This window comes from Zootoca vivipara, chromosome Z1 (assembly GCF_965207765.1).
Source record: "Zootoca vivipara chromosome Z1, rZooViv2.hap1.1, whole genome shotgun sequence".
Taxonomy (NCBI): Eukaryota; Metazoa; Chordata; class Lepidosauria; order Squamata; family Lacertidae; genus Zootoca; species Zootoca vivipara.
Genome location: NC_142583.1, coordinates 15,668,209 through 15,692,160, shown reverse-complemented (window position 1 = coordinate 15,692,160; position 23,952 = coordinate 15,668,209). Strand labels below are relative to the sequence as shown.

The 23,952-nt window shown below is 40.8% G+C and overlaps 1 protein-coding gene across 3 annotated transcripts; it reads left to right on the top strand.

Moving 5' to 3' along the window:
• Positions 1-23,408, top strand: DCUN1D4 (defective in cullin neddylation 1 domain containing 4). Of its 3 annotated transcripts, none has more exons than XM_035112080.3 (11): positions 1-105; positions 7,645-7,715; positions 9,445-9,484; positions 11,512-11,626; positions 13,121-13,212; positions 13,827-13,897; positions 15,117-15,208; positions 16,713-16,821; positions 18,291-18,395; positions 18,774-18,876; positions 19,004-23,408. In XM_035112080.3, the coding sequence occupies exons 1-11, from the start codon at positions 81-83 to the stop codon at positions 19,057-19,059; spliced, it is 879 nt and encodes a 292-aa protein (XP_034967971.3). In that variant the 5' UTR covers positions 1-80; the 3' UTR covers positions 19,060-23,408. The 3 variants fall into 3 exon arrangements, with proteins under 3 accessions (XP_034967971.3, XP_088517011.1, XP_088517012.1); XM_088660885.1 differs by having other exon boundaries at positions 7,645-8,184; XM_088660886.1 differs by lacking the exons at positions 1-105; positions 13,827-13,897.
• Positions 23,409-23,952: the final 544 nt, after the last annotated feature.

The following is a 23,952-nucleotide window of genomic DNA, read 5'->3' as shown; positions in this document are numbered from 1 at the left end:
GAGAGCCGTACGGAGTAGCGAGTGAGGAGGCCGGTCAGACCGCCCGCTCGGGGCAGCGCGTGTGCCGGCGCTGCACAAAAATGCACTCGGATGCCGCCGCTGTCAGTAAGTAGCGGGGAGGTTTCGCTCGGTGAGTGGGCTGGGGGGCCCCCCGGGGTTGCTAGGCGACCGTTCAGCGATGGTTGCGTGAGGGGAATGTTCTCACGGGGGGTGGGGCGGGCGCGTTTAAAGGGTGAGGGGAAAAGGGAAGGGAATTTAACGGGCGGCGGCGGCGAAATACGGGGAGGGGGGAGGAAATGGCTGTGACGCAGTTCGTTCTTCCGGACAGCGATTGTTCTCCGCGCCCGGTGGTCTCCTCTTAGCCGCCCCCTCCCCGCTCCGACCGAAAGAGAGGAGGAGGAGCGGAGGGGCCTGTTTCTTGGGGGGGCCCGTTGTGAAAGGGGGCAGAAGGAGCAAGTGCCCCCTCCCCCACTCCTTCTCTCCCCTTCTCTTTATCCCGCGTTGCATTGTGGGAATTGGAGTTCTCGCCTCCTGGCCGCGGCGCTGCACGGCGCAGGCTGCGCACTACAACTCCCAGAGCCAAGCGCGCTGCCAACGGTCTTTCTCTCTCTCTCCTTGTCCACCCCCTTCTTTCCTCCTCCTCCTCCGCTCACCCCTCTTTTTGGGTCAGTGGGTTGCAGCCTGAGAGCGACTCAGAACTCTCTGGCCTGGGGGAAAGAGTAGGTAGGTTGGCCAGGGGGGAGTGGATTCTCTCCTGCTGGGTCGTGCATGCCTAGGGAATCGGGGGCTGGGGCTTGGAGGGATGTGTGTGTGTCTACCTGCTCCCTTGGGGAAGAAATAAGCAGCATTGGAGGAGTAGAAGGACCAGTCCCTTGCATCCCGATGGTCGTTTGATCTTTAACTTGTCCAAACGTCTCTATTTCTCCAGTGTTTTGCCTGCACTGGGCAAAGTTCCCTATTGACAGATTGTCATTGTCTGCATTCTGGAGAAGTCGTGGGGGTGGCGGTGAAGCAGCCCTTGGCCCTCTTCGCAAACATGTTGCTTTGGAAGGCGGTTCTGTTAAAGCCACTAACTTCCTTCAAGTAAATTTGTTCTTGCAGCTGATCTCCACAATTTACATTGCTGCAAAGTATTGTTTCCCGGAGACAAATTTATCTGTCTCTTTAACGATTGATTGCTTCTGTAGATTGTTATAGGCCAGTTTTTCTTTCTGTTTTTCCTTTTTTTTTTGAGTTTTTATTTAAAGTCTCCCATCACTGTATCCCCTTCATGATCCAACACAGTGATAACCCAGTCTTAAAATATCGCTCACAGGTCTTCAAGAGAACGCTCACCCCCAAAATCACTAAGGCAAACAAAGGCAGACGGTCAAAGCAGATTTAGCTGGCATAATGTTCAGGCACAGTTGAATTTTTTGTAAAGGTTAAATTATATGAATAAACTCTTTCTTTCCAAAGGTAATCTGGAACATAACAGTCTTGCTGGAGATGCTTGTTGTCTTCCTGCAGTTTTTTCCTACTCCTTGGTAGTAAGGCTGGTAATAAATACTCCAGTCCATAATGCATCTTGCTGCTTATATGAAATTGAAACTAAATTTCCTTTAAAATCTGCTGTATGATGAAAGCTTAGTTCAGATTAGGGTACTTAAAAGTGAAAATAAAGCAAGTTTTTCAAAATATATTTCCCAGATCTGTTCCGGTTGCTGAGGAATAGCTTTGTAAAAAGCTTTTGTGGTGCCCTCCATTATTTTTATACATTTTAAAGTGTTATACATTTTCAGTATTCCCACATGCTTTTCAGAACTGTACAGCAGTTAAGCCAAAATTATAAATAACATAGAAGCATAGTCATAGTCAACCTCCTATGCCTTCTGGGAGAAGTGGAAGAAGCCACCTCAGGTTTTTGTTTTAACTGCTACTGAAGCTACATATTTAGCAGAACAAGCAAAATATTTTTAGACTGGACAGTGTCCATGGGCAAGAAAACCATAATTCTTCAGTACTCTTTTTGCTAACTCAGTCATTTTAAAAGCTTAACAGTTTTACACTACAGTCCTGTACATATCTACTAAGAGGCAAATCTCATTGAGTTTGGCGAGGATCACCCCACATATAAATTGGGGCGCAGTCCTATGTACATGGAAGTATATGTAAGCCTAGTTGAATTCACTAGAACATGCTTCTGAGTAAACATGCTTAGGAATATTATAAACCAAAGAACTGTAATTGCTGGCCTAGCAAGAGAATTTGGTGTCAGTGTTTTCTCTAAAGCATCTCCCTCTTCTGATATTTTAGAAGCCTTTAGTTTTACTTGAAAGATGAACAAAAATGTTTTTTGTAAAGTAACTCTTAAGCTATACTTTTAGACTTACCACTCAGTGATTTATTCAGATAGAGATACTAAAGTTTTCTGTTCTAGTGTTGCACATGCAGCGTTCAGGTTATGAAGTATCTTATTCACACTTTCCCTTCATATTAGATATTTGCTCCATGAAGTCTAAATTGCTGAATTTCTCAAAAAATAAAATCCTCTTTCACCCCTTTTATTTCAAAATGTTGAAATACGTGCCTGATTGTGTCTAAGGTAGGAGAGGCTGAAGGACTTTGAAATATTCCAATTTCTAGTACAGACAGCTGATTCTGAAGCTCATGTGATAGTGTTAATCATTCCTCATTCTTTCTGTGAATACTCAGATAGTATTTGTATAATTTCACTGTTTTATGTAAAACTACGGTAGATCCCTTGTCTTTATGTTAAACTAGATCCCTTGTCCTCATAATCCTTGTTCAACAAGAAGGGGAATATTTGGATATGTGGAAATGGTTGTGAGGGAAATTTTATACATGCATCATGGCTTCTGAGGTCCTCCTTCTTGCTTGGCTCCGACCAAGTCAGTCTTGAAACTAGTACAATCAAACCTTTGTTGTCGAACGTATTCCATTCCGGAAGACCGTTCAAGTTCTGAAACGTTCGACAACTGAGATGTGGCTTCCGATTGGTTGCAAGAGCTTCTTGCACTCGAGGGGAAGCCACGTCAGACATTCAGGTTCCAAAAATGTTCAAAAATCAGAGCATTTACTTCTGGGTTTTTGGTATTCGGGAGCCGAAATGTACGATAATGGAGGCATTCAGGGACCGAGGTTTGACTATATCACAAACTTTATCTGGAAGAAAGGGAGCAATGTTTTACTGTAGTCTAAAACAAAATAGTCTAAACATGTTTGGTTGGAATTGACTCTTAAATTCCCAACATGTTCTTTGAAGATACTGCCAAAGGCTTCTTGGGCTTGTCATCTTATAAGCACTTATTGGAGAATAAGTTCTATTGAAGTTAGAGGCGCTTAGTTTCAAGAAAACATGTATAATCTCTCAAAGCATACATGCAAGGAAGGACATCCCATTGAACTTGAAAGAAATTGATTTTAAGTAAGCATGTTTTGTATTAGGGGATTTGATCCTCAAGGTCCCACTGTAATATAAATTTAGAACCCCATATATTTGGAAAGTTAGTAAAGAGAACTTTAAGAAAATAGCAGCTATTGAATCAGTTTCTGTCACATTCAAGTAAACCTTTTTTTTAAAAAAAAAAACGCCTCACACATATCCTTGTTTTCTATTGTATTCTGTTCTTTTAAATTTGAATTTTGAAATACTGTTAAGTTGTGCCCAGAAATTCCACGCTCAGGAGGGCACTAGTGAAGTTTCTTGCCCCCTTTCTCCCCACTTAAGTCCCCTGTACCATAAAAGGTTTCTTGCAGGATTAGTAGTGTAGCATGCAGGGAGTGGGGCATAGGGGCAGTTTCCCCAAGTCCAAAATTGTTAGGGGCACAATATTGCAACACCTGGTGCTGCTTCAGTGCAGCTGCATGGTTCTGTCATTGGGCTCCATTGAAAACACTTCTTGATGCGAACCAAGAAGTGGCCTCTCCAGACAACGGACCGGCTCTTCTCTTCTTATATCTGCAACTGCAATCTCCTGGGTGGCACAGATGCTGTTAGGCAGTTGAATGTGCAAGCGTACTCCGTCCGTTTCCCTCCCACGTCCCCTCGGCGTGGCCCTGGGCACTAGCAACCCACGGTACGCCACTGTGCGGGAGTTAGGAGGCTTGCAGGACAGCTCTCTGAAAATCAAGAAGAGACAACTTGTGCAAGAGTCCCCCTTCACGCCATATTCCAGACCTTTCCTAAAGGTATCCTAACATTCTGAGAGACTTTAGGGAGGCTTAGGGGTCTGCAGTGGGGGAGCAAAGGGGAGGCAATGCCCTGAGTAGTCTTCCACTTACGTAATTTCTGGAAACAATCATGTGAGTTTTAAATATTGTAGGATGTAACACATAGGTTTTTAATTTTAACAAACTTAAAATGAAAATGCATTTTATCTAATCTGATTTGATAATTTTTGAAATAACTATACAGTAGAAGGAAATGCTTTCCCTTCCACATGTAAATCCCCCCTCCCCTGGTAAATTTGTTGGCCTCTGACTTACATTCTTCAATTCTGGAAGGTTATGTTCCTGCCCTTATAGGAGGAATAGAGGCCACCATAGAGTTGATCCAGTTCCCTAATATTTGCTGGAGTTTGTTATGATTTGGTATGAGGCCAAACTGGAAGACTTGGCACAAGTGAGCTGTTAAGTAGATAGAGCAAGCCTCATTGGGAATAAAATGATGAAAATAATTTGTATTAGTGCAATGCAATGGCTTTGAAAAATTACTTCAGGTTTCATATTTAAAATGTCAGTCACTTCATGTGTTGAATCCCCAACTGTGGAACGCGGGAGGAACATCATGAGCATCAGGAAGAGAATGAAAAACTGATTCTCTTTGCGGAAAGCTGAAGAAGTGTTTTAAGTTCATGTTTTTTTCTTCCGCCGTTTTGTGATATAAATAGTAGGCCTGACATGGTAAACTCTGTCACATCATGTTGCTGCTGCTTTTATTATTTGTATGTATTAGTTGCTTTACTCTTAGAAATAACTCAAAGCCATTTACAGACAATAGAAATATTAAACCAATTACAATAAACACAATAAATAAAAACCTAAAAACCTCTAGAGATGTACTGATGGCTTTTAACTGTAATTAAATTGTCGCTTTTACATCTAAAAATTCTGTAAAATGAAAGCTTCAAGTTAAAACTGACCATACAACTCAGCCCTAAAATACTTACTGTAAATAAAAAAGAGCCAAAGGTTTATTTGAATAAAAGGTTTCTCACTACCCACTGGAACACAATTAGGGCTAGGCAGATCTCCCCTTCAGAGAGCATTCATAAGCTTTGGTGGCACATAAAACCTGTTTTCCCCTTTCACACCTCAGACAATGAAGATGGCTTAATACAAAAATGCTACAATTTAACCTGATCCTCCCAGGTAATCATTTCTCAAATGAAATTTAGCATAGGTGCTTTGTCACATGAATGACTTGAGCTTATTCTGTACAGCAGTTGCATTCTACAACTTCCTTGTTAAGTTTCAGATTCTCTCATCTTGAAAATATCTGTTGTGCTTACTCCAGTTCTTAAATTAGGCAGTGTTGATCTTGAACTAAAATACGTCACCATGAAATCATAGAATCATAGAATTCATAACTAACTTGGGTCCATTAATTTCATTGTGTCTACTCTGAGTAAAACTTAGTTGGATACAGCCTATTGTCTTCAAGAATGAGCACATCAAGGGGCTGCGAGGAACCGACGTATTTGAGAAACAATATGGTATAAAATTAGGAATAATGCGTTGCTATGTTTTGTTGGTCTACCTTTAATAGAATAATGGGAGGGTTGTAGAAATCTCTTCCTAGCTGGAACAAAGCAATTCACAAGAGACAAAGATTGGGATATCAAAGCAGCTGCTAGATACAGGACACCTTCCCTCTGATTATGATGTTTCTTTTGTTCAAAGAATAGCCCAGTGCCTAACAATGCACAACTCCTGGTATCTATGGATATGACTTGTATAAACTGTCCCTTTCTACTCATAGAGCCATACTAGGCTCAAGTTGTTCACGATGAAAGACACCACTGCTTCTATACATCAGGTTAGAACCTTATAGGATGTCTTCTGTGACATCAGCAATAATTTGATTGACCATTCTAACTTAGTTCTAGCCTAAGTGCATATATGGGCTAGATGGGTGTTCAAATTCATATGGATACATAGCAAACCTTTTATTCCAGATATGTTTTGCAGAGCTAAGAATAACTTTATGCTACTGAAAATGGAAAACTTTTTCCCATCATGTTCTACATTTTGTATGTTTTGAGAGTTGAAGCAAGCCAAGTGAAATATTCATACCTTGGTTCTCGAATGTGATCAGTTCCAGAAATCCATTTGACTTCCAAAAACTTTTGAAAACCAAGGCACAGCTTCCACTTGGCTGCAGGAGCTTTCTGCACTCAATCGGAACCTGTGTCAGATGTTCGGCTTCCGAAAAACGCTTGCAAACCGGAACACACATTTCCAGGTTTGCAGCATTTGGGAGCCAAAATGTATGAGTAACAAGGTGTTCAAGAGCCAAGGTACAACTGTATAGGATAATGCAATACAGTGGTACCTCTACTTACGAATTTAATGCGTTCCGAACGCACATTTGTAAGTCGAAAAAATTTGTAAGTCGAATCCCGTAGGAATGCATTGGGAGAAAAAATTCGTAAGTAGAAAAAATCCTATTTAAACCGCATCCAAGATGGCGGATGGAGCTCCATTCGTAAGTAGAAACATTCATAAGTAGAGTTATTCGTAAGCAGAGGTACCACTGTAGTTTTTTCGGGGGCTGTGGGGTGTGTGACATTGTGTTCTAATGTAAAAAGTAATAATACTGATCTGACCAAAAGCTAATATTAAAATAAATTAGTTATACAATCCTATGAACAACGTACCTGAAAATAATTTAATTTGGAAGACAGTGTGGCTGCTCTTAAGCAAGCCAGAATTTTTTCCTGCTGCAAGACATTCCATAGTGCTGCTCTGCCAGAAAGGACTATCATTGCCAGATGCATCACACTACTATAAAACTTTTAAGGTGACACCTTCAGATGACTTGCCTCTACACATTCCTAGAGACATTTGTCACCACGAAGTCAATTAGATTGGGGCAAATCTGTGTTGTGAATGGTTACAGTGGTATTGCAGGCAATGCTCATAGTAGTTTTGCTTGCCTTGATCGGATCAATACAACATTTTGGTTCCTGAAATTCATTCTGATTGTGCAGATAAAATATAACTGATAGAAATCTACAGGATGGGGTATTAGTGTGTGAAGTCAGTCAAGATCCAGTGATCCCAAGGCATGCAGCTCCAGACGGACGTGTCAGGCACCATCCTGGCACCCAGGCATCTTCACTTGGTCACAAGTGGCCACTAGCCAGATGCAAAATGTGCCTGGTGAATTTTGAACACTGGTTTGAGATGTAGTATTACTATTGCAGAAGAAGATAGGGGACTAAAATAACATTCAGATATGTCATTTAATGGAGGAGTTCAACAAAGACACACACACACACACTTTATTGTATGACAGGAGAAAGGCAGTTCAAAATTAAGACTTATAGCTTTATCTGCAGTACTTTTGAAATGTATTTATTAAGCATTCTAAAATGTGACAACCAAAATAAGAAAAAAAATGTTTTTATTTCTCTCTAGATTTTCAGCTGAACTCTCATCTATCAACACTGGCAAATATTCATAAGATTTACCACACTCTTAATAGGCTGGTAATCACTTGCATTTTTTAAATCTACTTACATAGTTTTATCTGATTAGAAAGTGTCCTGACATGATTATCCAGAGCTGGCTGTACCTTTGTAAATAGATGTATGTCAAGTAGACATGTAAAAAATGATTGAAAATGATTTTTCAAACATCCATGCCTCTTAACCTTCTTCATGTATGCTCAGCATTTGGAGATGAAGCCATGACAGCTTTTTGCTACAGACCCTTGGAATCTTTTCAACACAATGGAAAGACAAATTGCTGAAATTTGTACAAAGAACAAGGAATGAAGGGAGACTTTATTCAAAGCACACCTCCACAAGTAGGGAAGATGAAGCCACTTCCCCACTCAAATTTCCTGCTGACCACATTGCTAGATGCACCATGGATTTTATTTCAGATGACCTTCACCTAATGGCTGCAGAATCCTGTGGCATGCACATCCTCCCCTTTCCTCATGAGTAAGATGAGGTGTGTCTGTTATCTTCCCAGAGTAATTGTGCAGGTTAGGGGTAGCATGTGCCAAGATGATCGAGGCAGCATGCTCATCTTTGTTGCACACTTGCTCTATTTTCTCATGTAGCAATAGATTGATTAGCCCCCAACCTTTGACCCAAGTCAACCTAAAGAAGTGCTGCCGCAGCATCTAAACCTTACTATAAGCCTTCCCTTAAGTGACAGTCTTTGCACAGGTGATGGACCATTCAAAAGTGGTATTCTTTCTTAATGCAAGGTAGAGTTGTATATTCCCTTTGTGTCTTAGTTTTTGCTCTGTTGTCTGTTTCCAGCAACTCCTCCTTTTCCTATGGTATTACAGCCGTACCTTGGAGCTTCCTGCAGCCAATCAGAAGCCGCAATTTGGTTTTGAAATGTTTTGGAAGTCGAACGGACTTCCGGAACGGTTTCCATTTGACTTCCAAGGGACAACTGTATTGCAGGCTCAAAAAGTTATGGCACTTTACAGTCTCAACTATGCTCTGGCTACCAGTCCCTCATGTTTGCTTTAATTGCTTTTTAACACATGGTTACTGCAGCCATTCCCAGGGCTCATTCCTTCTAGATAGGGTTAAAAGGTAAAGGGATCCCTGACCATTAGGTCCAGTCGTGACCGACTCTGGAGTTGCGCGCTCATCTCGCATTATTGGCCGAGGGAGCCGGCGTATAGCTTCCAGGTCATGTGGCCAGCATGACAAAGCCGCTTCTGGCGAACCAGGGCAGCACATGGAAACGCCGTTTACCTTCCCGCTGTAGCGGTTCCTATTTATCTACTTGCATTTTGACGTGCTTTCGAACTGCTAGGTTGGCAGGAGCTGGGACCAAGCAACGGGAGCTCACCCCATCGCAGGGATTCGAACCGCCGACCTTCTGATCAGCAAGCCCTAGGCTCAGTGGTTTAACCACAGCGCCACCTGAGTCCCTTCTAGATAGGGTTACTAGTGTCCAAATCCAAGTGCTAATTTACTGTTGGCAAATACTCACTCTCAAACCCATTCTGCAGTGAAGCTCTGGGATGACATCCAATGGCACGTATGAGGATTTCCATAGTAGGAATTCTCCTTGCACCCTGCACCTCCTCAAATCCATTCCCATCCCTGAGAATCTTAAAATCTAAAATTTGCCATTGGGGTAAATTTAGAAAGGGATGGGAAATAGTAAGAAGAAATTGGATAACTGGTGCTATTTGAAAATAGCTAAACTCCTAGTTAACTGCATTGATTTAATATTTTACAGAATTTGACAGAAGACGTTGGTCAAGACGATCACCAAACAGGTAGAGAGTTTTATACAAATTATACTGTGGTGTGTTTTAGGAATCTAAGGTATAGGGGGAACTTTCCTGACTGTAGAAATTAATACCAACAAGGAAGGGGCATTGACATTAAAAATGAGGGACAAACAGTCAGCTTGTGAGATTTGCTAGGCTATGTAAGAATTCAGGTTCAAGAGTTGGCCATTCCTAGCAACCCCTTTTCAAAAAAAAAATCTTTGGGGGGGAAAGTTACTGTACTATGAAAACCATTGTTGAATTTTAAAATGTCACATCTCAAAATAGCACCTTTTATAGTAGAAGATGCTTCTACTATAGTGGAAGATTGTGAAAATTGCCTTAATGACTGTATTTTATAGCATCAGTGTAGACAAATGGATTGTGTGAATGAGTGTTATGAGCATATTAAGCTGTACTAAGCCGGTCCATTGGTTTCCTTGGCTTGATAGTGTTTGGCAGTGGTTCTCCCAGTCATCTGGCAGAGATCTTGCACCTTCTTTATGCAGAGCATAACTTTTGTCACTGAACTATGCCCCTTCACTTAGATGGCTTATTATAATTTTAAAGTTAGGATCAAAAAACCTTTCAGCCAAAGAGGTCAGTTAAGATTTTGCAAATTTACTCATGCATCAAAAAGCATTACGATTGCACCTTTAAGGCGCTCATTTTAATTTGTAAGCAATAAAGATGTTCTGTGGTGCTCTTGCCCCTTGTTCTGTGTGCTGAGCCTTCCTTTCCGTATATACTTTTATTTATGTTGGAGGGGATGATATGTGTTAATAATGAGTCAGGAGTTGGTAGATGCAGGATGTAGAGGTGATGTAAGGCTGGGGGCAGCTGGGAAAGTGTCTTATCTTCATGAAGCAACATTAGAGAAAGGTAAGTCCTGTATTTCTGTAGGCTTGCATAGGATTTGGTTTTTAAAATGGCTAAATTAAATCATTAGGAATGAATAGAACACCACCTGCCTGGTGTTCTGATGATGCCTGAATATGGTTGCTTTGCTTATTCTACTTTTGGTTTGGACTTTGCGCCTGAAGATAAGATGCAGCTGCACAAATATACCAGTTTTATAAAACTAGATGTGTTTTGTATTTTAAATTCTAAACAGCACACATGCTTTTACCACACAACACCTCCTGTGGCTGTACAAGAGTAAGCTCTAGGAATACTTCCAGATCTATTTCTCTTTTCCATTAGACTCTGGTAGAAGTACAGAATAGGTGCCTGGGATTGATAACCAACTAGATGAGGGCTAATAGAATGAGATAAAGAAGATAGGGGTGCTTTAGATCAGTGGTCTGTGTGACTGAAGAAGTGTGGTTAAACCTGCCCCACATGGGCAGCTAACATCAGGAGCCCAGTTTGGAAGTGCTGTTGGATCTGGCCCTTATTCTGAATCCCCAAGTGGCAACTCTTGTAGGCAGATGTAGTCTTGGCATGTGTTTCCTAGTAACATCCAGCACAGACTACTGTAATTTGTTATATGTGGAAGTACCTTTGAAGATCCCTTGGAAACTTAAGGTAAAAACTGAATAGCTAGATTGTGACCTACAAAAGTGATATCTTGCTGGTTATAAGAGTTTCATGGACTCCAGTGCAAAGTGCTGGTAGTACTCTTGTCCCAAACTATGCAGAATTTTATAGGTTACCTCAAGGCCTGATTGAACCTGCCTGTTCTCTGATATCTTTGGTTCCCCTTCTGCAGATTTGTAATACATGGTGACTATAAACCAGGCCTTCTCAGTGGTGATGCCCAACTTTTGCAGCATCGCTGTATGCCTTCCCCATATGTTTTAAAATTTTATTTACCTGTGCTTTTTAATTTTCAGTCTGTTTATCTCTTGTCGTATTGAAAGAGTTGAGAATTTAGCGTGCTTTGCTGCTATTCTGCTTATCGTGTGGTGATTTATTGTGTTAAAGCTTGTGTTTTCAACATGTCTGTTTTCTCATATGCTTTTTCAGTAGAACTATATTGAGTCTTTGCATCTGTTTGAACCCTTGTCTTGCTTTCCTAAATTATTCCACAGGAAGTCTCAGGTCGTGCAGTTCAGCAGACTGCTTTAGCAAAGTGATGCCTCCAAGAAAAAAGAGGCGACCTGCAGCTGGAGATGACCTATCAGCTAAAAAAAGTAGACATGATGGGTACGTGATCTTACTTTGATTATTTGAGTCGGGGGTCATTACTTTTGTATGGAAACCAGGTCAGGAGTTGTGGACTCATATTTAACTCAACTCTGGTTTACTAAGCGGAGGTAGTAGGTTTTACAGTGGTACCTCTGTTTAAGTACACAATTGGTTCCGGAAGTCTGTACTTAACCTGAAGCGAACTTTCCCATTGAAAGTAATGGAAAGTAGATTAATCTGTTCCAGACGGGTCCACAGAGTACTTAAACTGAAAGTACTCGAACCAAAGCGTACTTAAACCGAGGTATGACTGTATTTTATTTTAGTATGCCTATTTTCTTTGAGGCATGATTTTGTAATAACTCAATGGGGAGATAGTTCTTTCTCTCAAAGGAAACTATTTAGGATGAAGCATTTTTAAGGATTCAGTTTGTAGATTTTACACACATTTGATTATTATGGAAAACGATAGTGCCCTATGGAATGCAAATATAACTGCTAGATTTTGAATTTGCATATGAGTCCGATTATTTTCTTTCCGCTTCACCCCAGTCCCTGTTTCTTGAAAAGTTACAGTCCACTGAAATTATATAGGCCAGAATAAAAACATAGGCTCCATTTAGATGCAACAACAAACCGTATTTTGCCTTTATGTATATGGACAGTGGTGACAGTGGCACAAGAGATTTCATTGCTCCTCTTGCTTGTGTGGAGGAAGGACATGAAGCTTTGGGTCACGGTTTTGAACAATATAGTTTCTAAATGTGAAAAGCTGTGACTTTGTATGTATTAGCTGTCGGTCTAGGATAATCCTTCATGTGTTCCCTTATATCTCTAACGAGAGACTTGGAAGTTGAAAACTCAGAGGGATTTGGAATATCTTTGGAGGTGAAAGGGGGTTAAATCAGTTCCACTTACGCCCTTCCTCCTTCAACTAACACGTCAAGTGTTATGGCTTTAAGTTCTGATATAGGCGACGCGGTGGGGCTTGCCGATCGGAAGGTCGGCGGTTCGAATCCCCGCAACAGGGTGAGCTCCCATTGCTCGGTCCCAGCTCCTGCCCACCTAGCAGTTCAAAAGCTATTCAAAGTGCAAGTAGATACATAGGTACTGCTCTGGTGGGAAGGTAAACGGCATTTCCGTGCCCTGCTCTGGTTTTGCCAGAAACTGCTTTGTAATGCTGGCCTCATGACCCAGAAAAACTATCTGCGGACAAACGCCAGTTCCCTCAGTCAGTAAAACGAGATGAGCGCCGCAACCCCAGAGTCGTTCGTGACTGGAGTTAACTGTCAGGGGTACTTTACCTTTATAGGCATCCATAAATGTTCTGTAGGAATGTTCTGTTTAGTTGTAGATTATTCTGTGATTCCTTTAATTTAATTGCCTCAAAGTTCTGAAAATTAGTGGATTAGATAGGAGGAAGAGGCCAGCTTGGTAATACATTCTTATATAAATCTATATATATATTATAGAGTTTATATATTATGTTATTTACCTCTTCCCCTGCACTAGAATGTACAGAAAATATGATTCTACTAGAATAAAGACGGAAGATGACATGTTCTCGAGCAAGAGGTGCTTAGAATGGTTCTATGAATATGCAGGTTAGCGAATATATATATTGCTTATTGCTGGTTCCCCAGATAATGTTGAAACTTCAAGAAAAATATTCAAATATCAATTCCAATTTGAATATAAGGATGTTTTGTAACAAAAATTATGTAGATTATTAAAAGTATCCATTAAAAGAGTTCAGATGCACTCAGCCTCCTGAAAGAGTAAAGAAGTTAGTGAACACATATTTTCAATGCCAATGCAACTTGAAGGTTGGCTTTAAATTGTATATAGTTTTTTAAAATACAAAAAACTCACTGAATTAAAGAGGTTAGTCACAGGATATACAAGGCTGCAAATTTGAAGTCAAATTTTGTTGCCTGATTAACCTTTGGCTTGCTGCTTCTCTGTTACTGAATATAAATCTGCAAAGTCAAAGTTGAAAGGATAGGGCTTGATTTTGATTGAGACACTACTTGGTAGGAGACAGCCTTTCAAATAAGCATACATACAGTCATACATACATACATACATACATACAGCAGTATTTGAACAGCCACATACTTGTGGCACTGCAATGTCTCCAATCCAATATATATGGTCTATTTAAAAAAATCAGTTCTGTGATTACAAATGGAAGTAACACAATCTCATTTGCTTATAGGAACAGATGATATTGTGGGTCCTGAAGGAATGGAGAAATTCTGTGAGGACATTGGGGTTGAACCAGAAAATGTACGTTCAGATTTATTACAGGTGGCAGAGAGCTTGTTTGCTTTCAGATAATGAGAAGGGAGGAAGTATAGTCCTTGTAATACAGGATTTGGGTTTTTCATTCATTCATTTACTCACTCAGGTTATTTCCAGACCATGAGCAACTTATGCATTGCAACTATCTCAAATGTTACAGTAAAGAGAAGGGTTGTGTTCTTGTTGGAAGAGGCAACTTTCCAGAAGCCTTTCTTTCTTTGGCCAGCTCACTGTGCATTATATTCTTATTTGGTTTTGAATATAAAATGTTTTTGTCTTGTTTTGTTTGAAAATAAATATCCAAAAAGTTGAGAGCAATGGCAAAAATAGTTGTGGGTTAACAAATGACACAAATTTAGACAAGAAGGATTAGACAACATTCTTCACCCAGGAACTTTCTATCTGGCTCCCAGTATAGTCTCGATTCCCTAGACCTGCCCTTACTTTGCACCTCAGCCTTTTGCCTGTGGGACAGGCTAAGTGTTCAACCCCTTCTTCCTCTTCCAAACAGCAACAGAGGCCCAGAACAGAGCAGCTTTTATTATACACCTCATTCTGAAACACAGGAGGAGGGTTCTTTCACTCCTTTCTTTGGGGAGTTCAGCAGTGAAGCCTTTAGATCAGGCATCCCCAAACCGTGCCCCCCCCAGATGTTTTGGCCTATAACTCCCATGATCCCTAGCTAACAGGACCACTGGTCAGCAAACATGGGAATTGTAGTCCAAAACATCTGGAGGGCCGAAGTTTGGGGATGCCTGCTTTAGATGCTTGGATCATTCTCCCCTTCATTGCAGCTTAGTTGCTCCTTCCCACTTGTCTAAATTTTGCAAGTGGAAGTGCAGGAACTGTCATGTCACTTGCTTGTTGGTCTTTATTCCATTGAAAATATAGCAATTGTACAACATTTAGCTGCCGCTGAATGTTGTACTGCAGAGGCTTTTATTTGCTTCGGGTGTCGTTCTTTCTTCGCACATTCACATATTTGCTATCTTAAAAGGATTTAGATATTTTATCACTTTCATTTTTCTTGGTTGGGAGAGCTGGGTGGAGGTAGGAGCTGAGTAGGGCCTATAAGAGCATCGCCTTTGGTATAGATAAAGCAGGTGACACCTTTGGCCTAGTACAAGTTGCTGGGGTTGGCGATAAGGGTGAATTACAATTCAGGAAATTGTAATACAAGTTTTGTGTTTTGTTTTTAAACCAGGTAGTTATGCTTGTTTTAGCCTGGAAGCTGGATGCTCAGAACATGGGTTACTTTACATTGCAAGAATGGTTAAAAGGAATGACATCCCTGCAGTAAGTATTATCTTCATCAGCAAATGTGAAATAAATTTAGCAGTGGGTCATTGTCATTTTGTGAACTTTAACTTCACCCTGCACAGAAATAGAACTAGTGCTGTTTTTTAATCCAGCAATTCTCTGTATGCCTTGTGGACCTCTTGAATTATACTTATACTAGTGGTTTTCAGCCCGTTTAATAACGGGCGCTAGAATCCTGGGGTTCGGAGAAGCGCTTGCGCAGCGCTTCTCCGAACCCTGGGACCTGTCCTTGCTGTCGGTGGCAGGGGGACAGGAACAGAGGAGGAGAAAGCGCTGCTTTCTCCTCCTCCGTTCCTCTCCTGCAGCCGCCGACAGCAAGGAGACCTCCCAGAGTTCGGAGAAGCGCTTGCACAGCGCTTCTCTGAACCCTGGGACCTGTCCTTGCTGTCGGCGGCAGGGGGACAGGAACGGAGGAGGAGAAAGCGCTGCTTTCTCCTCCTCCGTTCCTCTCCCGCAGCCGCCGACAGGAAGCAGACATCCCAGGGTTCGGAGAAGCGCTTGCGCAGCGCTTCTCCGAACCCGGGACCTGTCCTTGCTGTCGGCGGCAAGGGGACAGGAACGGAGGAGGAGAAAGCGCTGCTTTCTCCTCCTCCGTTCCTCTCCCGCAGCCGCCGACAGCAAGGAGACCTCCCAGAGTTCGGAGAAGCGCTTGCACAGCGCTTCTCTGAACCCTGGGATCTGTCCTTGCTGTCGGCGGCAGGGGGACAGGAACGGAGGAGGAGAAAGCGCTGCTTTCTCCTCCTCCGTTCCTCTCCCGCAGCCGCCGACAGGAAGCAGACATCCCAGGGTTCGGAGAAGCGCTTGTGCAGCGCTTCTCCGAACCCTGGGACCCGTCCTTGCTGTCGGTGGCAGGGGGACAGGAACGGAGGAGCGCTTTCTCCTTCCTTCCTCTCCCCCAGCCGCCGACAGGAAGGACGCGTGCACTCTCCCCCCCCCCTGCCTCCTCCAACCGCCGCTCCTCTCACGGGCCAGGGAGGGTTGTGAGGAGGCCTTCGCCGGCCTCCACCCTCGCTTCCCTGACGTGCCCTGCAGTGAGGCGGTGTCCGGCGGGAGCGGCGGTTGGAGGAGGCAGAGGGGGGGGGAGAGTGCGCGCGGGCAGTCTCTGCTGTCCAATCCCTGTATCCCTGGGGCACATGCGCAGTACCTCAGGGACACACGGGACATCTGGACGCAGGGACAACATGGACATTATTATATAGGATATGTCTTAAATAATTTCAAATTTTCGTAGCTGCTTTACTGAATGTCTATGAACTGTATGTGAAAGAGCCATCATTATTTTCAGTTACAGACTGATTTACCTGCTATTGCAGGAGAGTAGGTTTTAATACAGACTATATTTTTGCTGTAACTCGTATTGCTTTTTTGGAAAGGCAGTTTATAAATTCAAAGATAAAGTACTATTGGGTTCAGGGCCAGAAAATAGCATGATGGTTAGCAGTGCTAAATATAAATTGGTATTTTATCTTTATTTTTACAGATGTGATACAACAGAGAAGCTAAGAAATTCTTTGGATTATTTGAGATCTTTATTAAATGAGCCTACAAATTTTAAACTTATTTACAGATATGCATTTGACTTTGCACGTGTGAGTAGCTTGGAGTTCACATTCTGATCATCCCATTTTTATGAATTCTTGTATGGTTTCTTTCATGAAGAGACGTTTATATACCAGTAATGATTTCCACTAAGCCAGTCAAGTTTCCTTCAGTGTGCAAAATTCCATTTGTATTTTTGTAGTTTTATATTAATCTCCCAAGTCACTCATTTGAATCATTTCCAAATCGGTGTTACCGCTCTTGGCTCTTGTATTAATTTTTATGGGTTTCCAGTTTGATGCCTAAGCATATTTGCTTTCTTTCTAGAGCTCTTAGTTCTGAAATCTGCATTTTTTTCAGAGTAGCAGACCACCCAAACCCATCACAAATCTCCCTTGCCTGGTTCTCCCCAGGAATAGTACAGCTGGTCAAGAGTTATTCCTGCAGTCTGTTTCCCTCTTAACTACCACATTGGCCCAATCCATTTCACAGTCCAAAAATGAGAACCCAGTGGACTCAAATTATTTCCACATTCCAGACCTTTGCCACTGCTAGAGGGCATCTGGAATAGACCATTATTCTCTGTAGAAGCAGAGGCACATCAGCATTGTTAGAAGGGCTGATGACAAGGATAGGGAACATGTGGCCCTCTATATGTAGTTTGAAGCAGAGTATAGAATCAGAGAATTGTAGAATTGGAAGGGACCCTGAGGATCATCTACCGTAGTGACCTCTAGTCCAAGCCCCTGCAATTCAGGAATGTATGATTCGTGGCCATTGACTAAACTGTCTGAGACTGACGGGGTTGGAGTCCCAACATATTGACCCTTCTTAAGCTCCCAGACACCGAGAAATGCCGAGCACAGGTTGAGTAATTGTTATCACCAGCTGAACTTTGCAGGAGAGGAAAAGGAATGTACAATTATGCAGTGGACAGTACTCAAAATAATAACTAATCAAAGGTAAATACAGTGGTGCCTAGCAAGACGAATTTAATTAGTTCCGCGAGTCAATTTGTTTTGCGAAACATTCGTCTTGCGAATCGCGGTTTCCCATAGGAATGCATTTAAATTTCTTTTTTTTGCCCATAGGAATGCATTAATTAAATTTCAATGCATTCCTATGGGAAACTGCGATTTGCAAGACAAATGTTTCGCAAAACGAATTCGTCTTGCGAGTCACCATCAGATTGCAAGACACATTTGTCTTGTGAAAAATTCATCTTGCAGGGCATTCGTCTTGCAAGGTACCACTGTACATTGTTTAATTGGCTACCCAGATTAGGAAGTTGATGCTCTGATTTGCAGACAGAATGGATATATACATTAAATGCTGACAGCAGCTCCCGAGGAGGTGTGGCTTCACTGTGTGTATTTTAAACAAATAAAAAGCAAGAGGGAACCAAATGAAGATAGTTGAAATATAGTTACATTTTGTAAAGCATAAACTGGCATGGTTACTAGTTCAAATGAAGAACATTGCACATAAACTTAGCTTAATTTCTCTCTCTCTTTGACAGGAAAAGGACCAGCGAAGTCTAGATATAAACACTGCCAAGTGTATGTTAGGACTTCTCTTAGGAAAAACATGGCCTCTCTTTCCAGTATTTCATCAGTTCCTAGAGGTACAAGTAGAAACACCTTTTATGTTTTATACTGTTTGAAAAGATGCTGTACCAAGAGTTAAAACTGGGAATTAGCAGATAGTTGAAAAGTTTTACTACCTGAGTTGAATACTTGAATTGTTTTGCAAGTAATCTTACAGGCAAATTTGTGTGTGTGAGTCACTCTTGCCCTTCTTTAATATGTGGGCAAGAGTGACTTACCTTGCAGGGTAAGGATGACTGATGGTGTACACAAACTGCTTTGGACATCTAGTATGGTATGTAACTTTTCCAAAGTATGATGTAAATTATTAAGGTGTCTTGGAGATGTTCAGCAGTGTTGCACACCTTTAGACCAGACATACTGATTTCAGTAACTGCTCCTCTTGTTTTAATCAGCAATCTAAATACAAGGTCATCAACAAGGACCAATGGTGTAATGTTCTGGAATTCAGCCGAACCATTAATCTTGACCTCAGCAATTATGATGAAGATGGAGCATGTATGTATTTGCATGAAAAGCTACAATCTATTGTACCATTTTACTTTCCAAATGCTGTTCATTCCAGATTTTTCTTGTCTTTACTACTATGTAAAAGGTTTTTTATTTGTGGCTTTCTTTCTTGCAGGGCCAGTGTTGCTGGATGAATTCGTGGAGTGGTATAAAGAGAAACAAATGACATAGGAATTTTAACTATGCACAGCCACTCAAGAGTCTCTGTTACTACAGTTATGTCGACCATTAGCCATAAACTGCTATTTGTATAAAAGCGCATGCTGCTTTTCCTGCACTGCATCCCATTTTTGGGGACCTTTTGGTGTTTTGCTGTTGTAAGAGGCCAGCTCTGCTTGCTGTGTAGCATTGTTCTCTTCGAAGGCTGCTTTGCATTTTTGTATCTACACTACAGATGGTGAACTTAACCAGCATCCTCACTGTGATTTATGTGTATATTGCTGTCTAAATTTTGTATATGTGTATAAAAAAGCTTCACCTAGGAGTTACTCCATAAATGTATTGTAAAAATAATTTTGTGGCATATTTTTAGTTGCATTAAATAACCATGTAACTTAATTTTTCATTTTAATTTGGTCTCAGACGTAACATTTCAGGAAAAAAAAGTGATTGTTGAGACTGTTACCACGTGGAACTATTGCCAGTTAGCAACAAGATGCCAATTTTTGAGAGGATATCCTGCAGACGCCCAACTTCAGTTTTGTTTAGTAAGCAAGTATTGGCTGTCTTTTTATTGAAAACCCATTAAAGGTGTAATAGCTTGACTAGAGTTGTACGTGCCACAAGGATTTCCGCTTGGTGATACTGCTGACATCCTAATATTCAGACTCCTGTAGTTCGCAAATAGGTACAGATTAAATCTGATTTTAAAAAGGGTTTTAGACTTGTAAAATGGCATATTTCTTTATTTCAGTTTTGCTGTTCTAGTGTTTTGACTGTATTGACGATGAAAGCAAAATGAAGCCTCTTGTAAAATTTAACATGGATTTGTGGGTGAGTTTCAAGGTCTGGAATCTCTTGTTAAATCTTAACCGAAAAGCCTTGCAAACATGAGAATCTAAAGAAGGCAATGGCATCTTTTATTCCAGGGATTGGATTTCCTAGCAGAATGCCTGTTGCAGGCAATGGGCTCACTAATCACCAGCATTGTCACTCATTTGGGACCACTCTTATCTGTCTGTACATGAAAGTTCAAGCCATTGGTTGCTTGAGGAAGCTGAATTAATGTGCTAAGAAATGTCTTTTCATGTTATCTCTCTCTCAGCCTTCATTATAAAGGCCTCAGCCATTATAACGCCTCAGCCTTCATTATAAAGTTCAATACTGAATTTTTGACAAAGGTTACTTAGTGGATAGCAAACTGCGGAAATACTTCTAAAAATCCAATGGTGAATGTTAAATTAATGGACAGAGTGCTAAAAATGAAGTTTGCAATAAAACATTAGCAGGCTTTCTTTTTGTTGTTAAAGGAAGTTAAACCATAAGTCAACGTGTTGTTTTGAACTCTCAGAGTTCAGCCTAAATGTAAAATCAATGCAAATTCCTTTATTTTATCATTAAATTGCTTAAATTATTGGTAAGCAGCAACCTTTTAGGACTGGGTACTTGTAAATCAGTGTTGCACTGAATTCAGCCTCCTTACCATAGATTCCAGTCCAGTATAATTCTGCACTGAAGAGGATGCTGAATTTTATGTTTCCAGTGATATCACAACATTGAATATCCCCCCTCCCCCTGTGACCCTTAACTTTTGGGAGGGCAGGTGTTGTTAGGAGGTCTACCACCAGAATAGTGAGGTTGAAAAGTCTCAGTGTGAACAGCTCTCTGTATCCCTGCTGTGATGGTTGTATTAGAATTTAGACGTTTGAAAGCTATTCTCAAAATCGCCATTATGGATATAAATAAAATACCGTGTTAGTAAAATCTTACCCATTTGTTTAACTTGTTCTATGGTTGCTTGCTTGTATAAAACATGGAATGTTATCTACAGGTTGTGATATTTCCACAAGGCAACGTGGAGTACTGTAGTCAAGTTGCTTATTTAATCATGTTGTTTCTTTTAAAAAAATCTGCTACATGTATTACAATTGGTGTAGCCATAAAGAAAAGCTTGTGAAGCTCTCAAAGGAAGGGGCGGGGGAATGCAGGCTTTCTTGCAAGCCATTTTGCTGAGATGCCGTGCGTGATCCAGCCATTTGTGCAATCTAGTTTAAAGATAAAAAGTATTATAAATAAGGTCCATAAAAGTATCAGATAACGGGCTTTTGGGACAGAGTCTCAGTTTAAATTTTTATGCTTGGATGTGACTACTAGAGTACAAAACAAAAGCACCTCATCAAATTGTGAAGAGACCACACTGTAAAATCTGTCTTTCTTTTACAGTTGAAACAGCAAAGGGGAATAGATGGGTTCTGGATTCTGAAGTTACTGGTGCAACATGTACAGGCATTTGGGTGGATTAAAATTTATTGCCTCCAAACAATCAGTTGTGCTACAAGTCACAAGCCAGGATTCAAGGTGCATGTGCAAAGCATTTCTCTCTGTGTAGTAGTACTAGGCTGCAGTCTCTTCTTTCCACCCCCATCATCATTGCAAGCACTTCCTGTCTCACGTAATGTTGCTTTGGAGGCCCTGCAATGTGCAGGGGTGCATATAATTTTATATGCCAGACCCAGTTCAACAAGCTGCTTTTGTATCTTATACTCTGCTGTAAATATCCCAAGAAGAAAAAGTGAGAATTGGTCCTTGAATTTTGCAGCGAAAGGCAGGCTCTGAAACAGGGTTGGTCAACCTTTTGCCCTCCCAGATATTGCTGCAATGCAGCTGCCATCATCCCTTGATCACTTGCTTTGCATGCTAGAGCTGATGGGAGTTCAGCAACTTCTGGAATGGCACAGGTTAACCTGTAGCCCTAAATGAAGCTAAACATAAATTTAGAACAAAAGCTTTCTTATTGATATACGTAACCAAATTTGAGGAAAATGAAATAAAGTTCCATTGCTCATAGCCCAATCATAGCTGTCAGTTTTCCCTTTTCTCGTGAGGAAGCCTATTCAGCATAAGGGAATTTCCCTTAAAAAAAGGAGAACTTGACAGCTATGAGCCCAATTTATGATTAAATGTACAGACATAATCATTTAACAGATTTTCATGTCTGCTTTTTGGTTGGCTTTAAATGGCACACAACTTTCTATCATGTGACAGTATTGACTTCTTTCTCCAACAGAAAACTGTTGGAGCTTAAAAGTTTTCCATGTCGCTTGTGTAACATTTTTCAAATAAACAGCAGCTTTCAGACAAGCTGTTCATTTTTCATAAACTTAAATCATTGAAATTCCTAAGTAGTATGTTTGATATGCTTTTCTTTCTTTTTTCTTTCTTTTCTTTTTTTAAAAAAGAGTGGTTGTTCAATTGTCTGCAGAAAATGTCCCTGCCTTTTCTACAAAATCATTCTGGCAAGATGTTGTATGTGCATTATTCTGATGTAAAATAAAAATGATGTAAGTTTTTTTTTATAAGACCTAGTATGTAAGCTAATACATGAGTAGGAAACTGGTCCAAGGTGAAATTGGACTCCAGATGCTGTCAGATAGGATCCTTATGTAATACCAAAGATGTAATTTGTTGGCACACATGACTGACTTAAGAATTTTAAAAAATTAAAAAATTTCTTGGGCGATCCTGTACCACATACCAGTATAATTTTCCTTTTTTGCCAAATAGATTGAATATTGAATATGGAATTTGGTCTTCATAATCTGAAGTGATTTTGATTAGTGTAGTGCAAATCCATTTCTTCTTTTGTAACTTAAAGGAAACAAAACTGGGAAAGTGTTGCCTATTAGAATCTACAATACCGTAGTATAAATGCATCATAAAACATACGATGTGTATGTAATTTTAATACACATCTGTCTCTGAAGTAGACCTTGCAGATGCATTGCGTTGCATAACTAATTTATATCTTTTAAAAGTTATCTATATACAGATTACGTCATCTGTAAGTATTTGCATTCTGCTTACTGAGCATTGGTGGAGGGTTGCTCTGTCCCCCTTTAGAGGTACTAGAATGTCATTAACTTATTAGGAAGGATTTCTCTTCCCTGAATCATGAATCAAACAGTTTTTAAATACTCTGAAGTTGAACTGTAAGGATCTGCTTTATGCCCGGGCTAATTACAACTGCTAATACCTCTTGAAAGCCTTAGACTTTGTCATTTCATATAGTTGTGTAAATGCAGAGTCCACTGACTGGAAGGGGGGGGGAATGGTGGTGTTACAATTCTTTCTGTGAAGCACTGTTTTGGCAGAAACAGTAGTTTACCTGATGACACTGACAGCTTTTTATGTCTTAGCTGTTTCCATATTGCAAACTTGAGGTGTGCTTATTTAAAAGTCCTGTGGCTCAAATTGACTGAAGTACTGTTATACTACCTAACCTGAGTTTGGTACTCTGCAACTTTTTGTGTAAAACCAACATCCCACAAATAAAACAGTATTTGTGTTTTTTGGTTTCAGAAGTTGATTTCTGTGGCTATCCGTACTTTTGACTGCATGTGCAAATAGTATAATTTTGTACAGGTGTACAATATATAGTATTTATACAACATATAAGAACAAACCAGTCTTGTGGTTTGCAAAGCTCTGACCACAATCCCACTACAACTTATTGTCTGTTTTTGCCTTGGGGAAATTAGTTGATCATCTAAGTAAATTACAGTATGTGGCTATGTTTCAACTTTTGTAAGCTCGCAAATTGCACAGGTCTGTAATGTTTGCAGTCCTTTGCACAAACATTCAGCAATCCTTAAAATCTATCAAATAGGCCAGGGGTCAGCAACCTTTTTCAGCCATGGGCCAGTCCTCCATCCCTTAGACCATGTGTTGGGCCGGATTATATTTTTTGGGGGGAAATCCTATGCCCCACAAATAACCCAGAGATGCATTTTAAATAAAAGGACACATTATACTCATGTAAAAACGTTGATTCCTGGACAGTCTGTGGGCCGGATTGAGAAGGTGATTAGGCCGCATCCAGCCCCCGGGCCTTAGGTTGCCTACCCC